This window comes from Tupaia chinensis, unplaced genomic scaffold, assembly GCF_000334495.1.
Source record: "Tupaia chinensis unplaced genomic scaffold, TupChi_1.0 Scaffold000710_1, whole genome shotgun sequence".
NCBI lineage: Eukaryota > Metazoa > Chordata > Mammalia > Scandentia > Tupaiidae > Tupaia > Tupaia belangeri.
The window spans coordinates 1,049,848-1,058,449 of record NW_006160234.1 but is presented as its reverse complement, the minus strand read 5'-3'; the positions used below and the strand labels follow the sequence as shown (position 1 = coordinate 1,058,449).

At 43.3% G+C, this 8,602-nt stretch overlaps 1 protein-coding gene across 2 annotated transcripts in view; it reads right to left on the bottom strand.

Annotated features, from left to right (window-relative positions):
* The window catches only part of PAPPA2 (pappalysin 2), a 327,575-nt gene that overhangs the window by 286,625 nt on the left and 32,348 nt on the right, over positions 1-8,602 (bottom strand). The window contains exon 2 of one of the 2 annotated variants that reach the window (XM_006160881.2): positions 6,139-7,210. In XM_006160881.2, coding sequence (XP_006160943.1) covers positions 6,139-7,210 — 1,072 coding nt within the window. Of the gene's footprint in view, positions 1-6,138; positions 7,211-8,602 lie in introns of those variants that run through there. The other variant, XM_027776745.1, reaches the window with a different exon arrangement.

The following is an 8,602-nucleotide window of genomic DNA, read 5'->3' as shown; positions in this document are numbered from 1 at the left end:
GGGGGGGTGATTTCTCGCTTTCTGTCTCTCTGGTGAGCACATGTGCCCTATAGCAAAAAACTCTCGAGAAAAAAAAAAAAAAAAAAAGAACCTATCTGTCTGAAGAGCCCTATATCCCTTTTGGAGACTCTGCTTTCACTCTCATTCACTGTTTCCCTAGATAAGGAGGATTTAGTTTGTTTTCTAGCTATCATAATTTGGTATTTCTCTGCTCATCAAGATTTAATCCAAGTTCCATGCTTTTGGAGCCATCTAGGAGCCCAGCTACTCAAACAAGTTAATGAATAAAATGGCTTAAAGCCATTTCATCCTTAGTGAACATATCACACTCCCACAGGTGTCTTCCGTTACTTTGCTTGCTTCTGAATGTGGCAATTCTATCACAGTTATGGCATCACTAACCAAGATTACTAGAGTGTAGAGTCTGAATAGCCTTCTTTTTTCAATACAGAGTAATATACTCTGCTATAAATTTCTTTTTTTTTTTTTTTTGAGAGGTATTTTTCGCTACAGGGCGCGTGCGCTCGCCAGACAGACAGAGAGAGACAGAGAGACAGAAAGTGAGAAATCACCCCCCGGGGGGGGATGGTCACACCGCAATCCCTTCTCCTCCATTCTCCTCGCGGGATCTTGGGCACGCACGCACACACGCCCGGCGTGAGTTTTAAGCCACCGGGTCCGGGATGTGAACCGCGGTCAACTACGTGGGAGTCTAGCTACATAGCCATTACACTAACTGCTGGTTCCCTCTGCTAAAGATTTCTACCCAAACCCTTGCCCAACATGGTCATTCCCACATATCATTGTCTTTTCATTTATATATACATTAACTCATTTTAAAAATATCAAGTAAGCACCATGTTCTAAGAACTCTTAAACAAAGAACTTGAAGTCTTGTGCAAGAGGTAGGTCAGCAAGTGGCATGGAAGATAAGGTGCTGGATCCAAGGCTGACTGCATAGTTCGAGTACTAGATTTGGCAGCTTGAAATCATGCTGGGCACACACATGTGTATGTGTGTTCCCAAAATCCCAAAAGGAGACTGGAGGGATCACAGCATGGCCATACATGTCCCCCAAGGACATGATTTCTCACTTTTCCACTTTACCTCTCGCTCTCTCTCTCTCTCTCTCTCTCTCTCTCTTTCTGGCAAGTGAACATGTCCTATAGCAAAAAAAAAAAAGGCATTTAAAAGTTTCACACCCCATATTAAAAATAAAAATACAGAAAACAAGAGTGTAAGAGCAAGAAAGGGAGACCACTCAAGAGACTATCACATTAATCTAGGTGACATAATGGGGCTTGAAGCCCAAGGGTGGCGTCAGGGATGAAAATGACACAAATAGGATGGCTAGTTCTTATCTGAGATGAAATAAATGGTCCCTGGAAGGAAAAAGTGACATCTTAGCTGAGACCTGAAGGATAAGCAGACATTGGTATCCAAGTATGGAGCCTGGGGGATCAGGTCCACAGGCACCAGACAGAGCTCCCATGAGAAGTGAGAGAAAGGAAATTGCCAGCCTAGGAGCTTCCTCCAGGAGTTGGTGCCCTGATGAGACACATCACAGGAAAAAACCTTGAAGCTTAGGCTACCATATGCTCCACTCACTCACTGCCCATCCTATACCCTGGCTTCAAGGGAATGAGTGTCTGGGTTAGAGGAAGACCTAGCAACATTTAACATTTAACATTTATTTAGTCACTAAAGTAACATACAAACAAGAATCCTAGAGAAAAGAAGAAGAAGAAATAGAACATTTGTAAATGTGCAGCTGCCTTTCAGATTCTTCTTAAATTCTAGGAAGGAATCCCAGAGTGAAATCATCTGAGACAGTCTGGCATCTGGCCAGGGTACCAGGGCTAGCACTCCAACTCCTAGGAAAATGCCCAAGTATCCTGAACAACTGAAAGTGGTTGCAGACTAGGGTCTCCTAAACATTTTCTAAGAGGAAATATTTTTAACCCAGACAGACCACATGGCTTGCTCACAAGTCTGTCTACTTGTCTAGGAAATAACCAAGAAAAAGAAGAAAAACAGCCTCTCCCTACTCACCTGGGGAGAAAAGTTCCCTAAGTCAGGTGAACAGAGAAACTGCATTTCATTTACTCTATAGTATGGTGCTTATGAGAACTTTGGAAAACCTGGACTGTAGGAAAATAAACAGAAAATAAGTCATTAGCAAAAAAAAAACAAAAAAAAACCAGGTAAGAAATGTGCATTAAAATGAAGACATGTCTACTGTTAGGTAAGCTTTCTGAGCATATCTTTAGAGTCTTCTCTTAGTTCTTCCCTCCTATCCTCTTTACGAGGTGACATGAGTAAGTTTAGTCTGTACTGCTTGTGCATTCTGAAGTGAAAAGACTGAAAGATGTTCTTGCTGCTCAGTTTAAAATTTCTCCTTCGTTTCTCCCTGCCCTCTACTACCCCTTACACTTATTTTCCTCGTGCATGTTTTTTTTGGCTTCAGGGAACTTTGAATCTCAACTTCAAAAGGAACCTATAATGAAGCCTGGCTGATGTTTAACAGACCCGCCACTGCAAGGGCCCAGCCCGACCGTTCCCTTGGCTCAACAGCCAGAGAGAGTGGGTGAGCCAAGCACAACTAACCCAGAGCACCCAGGTCTGGGCGGCACCAGTTTCTTCACCTGTTCCCTTTGATGCCAAATGGATCTGCCCCCCCACCCCATCCCAAGATATGTCCTTGCTAGTATGCAATGGCTCTCTTCCATGGCTCCACAGGGCACTTCTTAGCCCACTTTCTTTTGGACCTCTTTCTGGAGAAGTGGACCATGTGCTAACTTTGCCATGGATAGCAGTTCTCTGCCCTTGAACTCTCCAGTAGCAAAACTCAGGGAATAAGGCAGAGAAGAGACAGAGAACTGCCAGCACACAGAGCCATTACCCACTCCAGGCTTCCAGCACACAGAGCTATTACCCACTCCAGGCTTCAGGACACAAATGCATAGTATCTTATTCCCTGTTTCATACCACAGTCTGACACTAAGTGACTGATGATGTGCTTAAACTCTACTCAACCACTTGTTATCTAGTGATTTTTCTCTGCATCATGTGAGACATAGAAACCAAAAAGGAGAGACAAGTACATAGTTCTAGATTTGATTGGATACTTAGCTCAATCTTGTTGTGAAAAGGAGAGAAAGCAAGAGATGAAAAGCAGGTTCAGCCACAAAGAATTCTATCTCTGAGATATAATTTTAGGGGGGGAAAAAACATTCAAAAAGAAGCTTAAGACGGCAAAGGTCGTGAAAGCCAAGTTTCCCACAGGGCATGAAATTCCTTGCTTTGGCTCCCTCAGAGGCACCATAGAGAATGACATTTTGTGACTTTACCAAAGTGGACACTTAATTCCATTTCTTCTCTTGACTCTCAGGATAGCGACGATGCAGAAATAAACATCTGGTTTATGTAGCACTCCCTACCCACAAGCCAAGCTCCTTTATCTTGGTAATTCCATTCAACTGGCTGGGTTGATGTATCTATAATTCATATCTTCTCCTGACCAGTCTCAAGCCTGATAAATACTCTTCCTTTGATAGGCCCATCTGGGTTACAGATGTTTGATGCTGGATTCTTCAGGCTCTCTCCTCCTCTCAGAATCTTTGGGAGAAGAACTTCTTTGGGGCTAGATTTCAGGTTTCTTTCTAAGGGTGGTGGAGAATATTGAGTAGGATTTCGAAAGCGAAGAGAATTATTCATGTATCAGCTGTTGTACTTGCATGTCATTTAACTGTAGGTCTGTTGCTCACTTCCTACCACACCCCACTGAACTGTGAGGTCCTTAATGGAAGGACTCTGAGCCTAGCACACTCTGTTTGCTCAATATATGTCTGGCAAAGTATTTGGATCCCTTTAAATTTCCAGTATAATGGAATCATGAACTTGTGCTCTGTGATTTAACTGTAATAATAGTAATGCTATCTATAGGTAACTTAGTTCAGAGACAGTCACTAACTCTGTCACAGAGATCTATGAATTCAAAGTGCCTTCAAACAATCCAAGCTTTGCCACAATTAATTTTAACTGACACCAGGAAGACTGCCTACCTTCAGAGATATCATGAACTACTGTATAAACTGCACCCTACACAAAGACCACCATCCTGATATTGATGGAAGCTGAGATTCAGTCCTTTCACCTCCCATCCTCCCACACCCCAGCTCAGACAAGCTTTTCATAATTTGAACAAAAGTACCAGTTATGTACTGGTCTGCATACTCAGATGAACAAGTTTACTGCTTGCTTCCCTGCTTTGCTACCCCCTTCTAATACCTCCAATTCCTGGATCAGCCATAAAAAAAGAATTTTCTCATTGGCTCTGTCTGAGGACAGAAGACACATTGGATCTATTCATTCATCAACATAAACATAGATAAACAACCACAGGTCAGCTGCTGTTGTAGGCACTGTGAACACAGAAGTTAACAGAATGGACAAGGCCCTGACTTTATGGAGCTGATATTCCAGATAGGGGAAAGACGAATAAACACATAATTGTGCAAGGAATGGCATCAGATATAATAAGTGTTGTACAGGGAATTAAAGCTAGCTGACATAATGGTAATGGAGCAGCTACTTTAAATAGAGGGATCAGGAAAGGCCTCCCCAGGAGGTAACATTTAAGTAGATATTTGAATGAACAGAGAGAAAAATCAAGGGATGAACAAGGAAAGGAGGATTCCAAAGCTCAAACAGCCAACAGGAAGGCTTAGGGGCAGGAACAAGCGTGATCTGTTTCATGAGACTGATTAGAATCTGTCTGGATTGTTGGTCATATGATAACTTCTCTTTGATTAATCACTGCAAACCCTTTTTTAAAAATGACTGCTCTAATTTATATTCCCATTAGCATTGTATAAAGCTTTCAATTTCTCCATGTCCTTGAAAGCACTTGGTATTGTTGTCTTTTTTACTAAAGCCATCAAAAAGGGGATGGGGGTGGGGATCCATGTAGCTGTACCTCATGGTCCACGTCAGAAGAAAGAGGCAGGAAAGGTAGGCAGGGGCCAGACTGCAGCAGAGCCTGTAAGCCACGTGGAGAGTTTAGATTTTAATCTAAGTGTAATGAGGACAAAATTTAAAGGGTAAAGGCCAGGATCCAATTCACTTTTTCTTTTTCTTCATTTTTATTTCTTTTTAGGTTCTTTACCATAGGGTGCATGTGCTCACTGGAGAGAGAGAGACAGTGAGAGGAAAAGTGAGAAATCACCCCAAGGAGGGAGGGCCACACCCAATCACCACTCCTTCTGGGATTTTGGCCACACACACATACATGCCTGGCGTGAGTTTCAAGGCTCTCAATCTGTGACTCAAACCGTTATCGGCCATATAGGAGTCCAGTGCCTTAACCACCATGCCACCTTCTGGCACCCCAATTCACCTTTTCAAGAGATCCTTCTGGATGCTGCATGGAGAATAAAATGTAATGAGACAAAAACAGAAGACCCCAGTTGCCTAAAGGAGACTTGGGGCTAGAGGTAGACTATTGGTTCTTGAAACTTCCGAATTGTTCAAACTGCACCAGAGATGAAATAGACATGAGATCTCTTCTTTATGTTACTTTGCTAAGACCCTAAGACTACAGGAGATTGGTTACATATGACTAATGTTGTTTGGTTTCTATCATTGTGTGTGGATCTTCAAAAAGTTCATGGAAAGTATCTATTATTTAAAAATTATGCCTGGATTTCAATTTCTTGGCATCAAAATAAAATTATACCTTAATTTCACTTTTTATGACCTTTTTGAAGTCCTATCATATTTCTTGTTCTTCATGAAAATTCCCTAGCTTCCACTGGTAAAGTAAGTTCTTCAGCTTTCCAGGGTCTCAGACACTTGGAGTGTATGTCTCCAGATGGACTTCATGCTATACACACTTGTCTGCTCCATGGAGACTGAGTTCTGTGAAGACTGACCCTTTTCTTAGTCATCTCTGTATCTCTAATTAACTAACACAACACTTTGTAATTCACAAAAGCTCAGTAAATATTTGATGGGCTGGATGAATGTTTTATATTGAAACCCTGCTTTTTTTTATCTCTAGATGTCAAAAGGATAAATTGATGTTAGCAATGTACTCTACAAGTATGGCAATTCAGACAGGACACCCCAGTTCCTTACCTCTTGGGTGAATCAGGGTCGAAGCAGGTCTTGCGCACATCAGTCACCTCAGGGTCGCAGCAGTCTCCATCGTCAAAGTCGTTCAGCATGTTGTTGCATTCCACATGGCAGAACCCGTCCCGGCGGTTCCAGGAGTAGCAGCGGCCCTGCAGGCGGCAGTCACCCCCATCATAGCCCGTGAGTGGGTGCTCACACTCAGGATCGCAGTGGTCATTGCCAATCTTGCCCGGCTCACAGTTCACAAGCACGACCCGGTGACGCAAGGTGGAGTTATGGACCTGGTGGACGCTCAGCCTCCAGCTGATGTTATAGCGGCTGAAGGCTTCATTCAGAGCCTCATGCTGCCGCTGGATCTGCTCCTTACTCACAATGGGGTTCAGGCCCTCATCATCACAGATGTTCACCACTTGGTAGCGTATCACCTTCTCTCCCCGGAGGGGCCAGTGCTCATTGTACTGGGAGATCAATTCCACATTGTCACAAGCTGTTTGCCCACAGAGTGGAGGCTGCAAAGGTGTCAGAATCTCGGGCTCTGGCTCAGAGCCCTGGAGAACCTCAAGCCGTGGGTATTTATCCTCTCTAAAGGGGGCCCACTGTTCTTTTAGAGGTTCAAATCTGGCTGTCAGGATCAAGGCAGTCAACTCCTCCACCCCACTTGGATGCTGAGGACTATGCTGGAGATGGCTTTGTGGAAGGACAGTCGACCAGAAGGCCAGTGTGCTCAGGTGTCCACGGAAACAGTGCCCATCCTCAGAGCTATCCCCACCCAGGAGCAAAGAGCGGCAAGACGCCATGAAGGGGCTGTTCAGAGGGCCAAACTGGTCTAGACTACTGGCCACTTGAGTGCCATCCACATACAAGGCCATGCGCCGTCCATCATAAGTGGCTGCCAGGTGTGTCCATGTGCCTGGCTGGTAGCGACTGTGACCAGTCACGATGGTGGCTTTCTTCATGCGGTCGGTGCGAAGGGAGAAGAAGAAGCGAGCGTCTCGCCTTCCCTTGTCCTTCCCTGGGCGGATCCCCAGGGCCCAGCCCTTGTCACTGACCATGTGGGAGCAGTTGTCAAACACACCTGGGAAAGAAAGGAGATCCAGGGGAAGAATGCCAGGTGCAGAAAGGGATGGAGAAAGGGAGAAGAAACCCATGTAAATAGCAAGAATATAGGTTTTTAATGGGGGAAAAAAGTAAGCAATACAGATTCCCCAAATAGGGAGGCTTATCTACGTTCCCATATTAGACCATTCTGGTAGCATCTATTCCTCAAAATAAATATGACTTGAGATTCTACCCAATTTTTTAATATCCAAAATGTCACTGAAAAGTGGACAACCAATGATAATAGCAATCATCCACTGGCACTTTGTCAGGAATGGTCTTTATGCCTACTGACCTGGAGCCTCTGCTTTGCATCACCTATCTTGGTTCTATTCCATTTTCTTAAAAGTCTTCAGGGGGATCATAGTGTTTTGGAAGGGACAGAAATCTCCTACCCTCTTGAAAGGTCAGTAGTCTCTATTGAACATTAGGATAATAATTCTCATGGGGAAAACAAAGAGTTGGTGAATAAGGAAGCCCTTCAGAGAAGACTATAAGATTCCAGACATTATTCCTTGCCCACAATTACCTTCAGTACCATTCTATGGGCAAAAACGCTCATCTATGGGAAATGACTATTCCCCCCAGGTAAGTAAAATGGCATTGCTGTAGACCTGTCTTGAAAACCTCGTAAGTCCATTATGAAAATGAGTGTTCTATACCCAGTGATGGCATGACAGTCAAATGCAGAACTTCCCCAGATAAATAAGGCTTTTGCCATGTTTTACCTCACAACCTTGCTCAAAGTAAGCATAGGACTATAAAACCCAGTAGAATAAAAGAGGGCATACTGGTCGATAGCTAGATCATTAATGAATCAGAAGCAAGAAGGGGTCAACGGGTCAGCCGCAACAGTTTGGAGGCCTCAAATGGTCCAGCAACTCATCTTCAGTTAACCCACCATCACCTCTGAGTACCTATTCTAGCATATAGAGTCCCAGGAGCAGGTTTTACTTGTAAATTACATGAACATAGTATATTCACATGGGAAATGCTTAGTAAACATTACTGGAACTGATGACTGCATGACGGAGAAATCTGCTAGTTTTTGGATCAGATGCCTGGGGTTGACATAAAGAGTCATTCTCCCCAGGTCTGATAAACACATATTTTATTTATTCCTGGACTTCCTACGTAATCCAATTCAACAGTAAGTCTGGTTTTATAAACTGTGAAGCTGCCCTTTCTGATGGCAGGCAAATGTTATAAAAGTAGCTACCTTTTCATAAATGATAGAATATCTTTTTTCTGTATAACTTAATAATTTGTGATTTAAAGTAAAAATTGTTTTCAACAAGGAAAGCTCCTCCCCAACCTATTAATTCTTTTTTGGGTTTTTTTTTTTTTTGAGAGGTTTTTGCTATAGGGC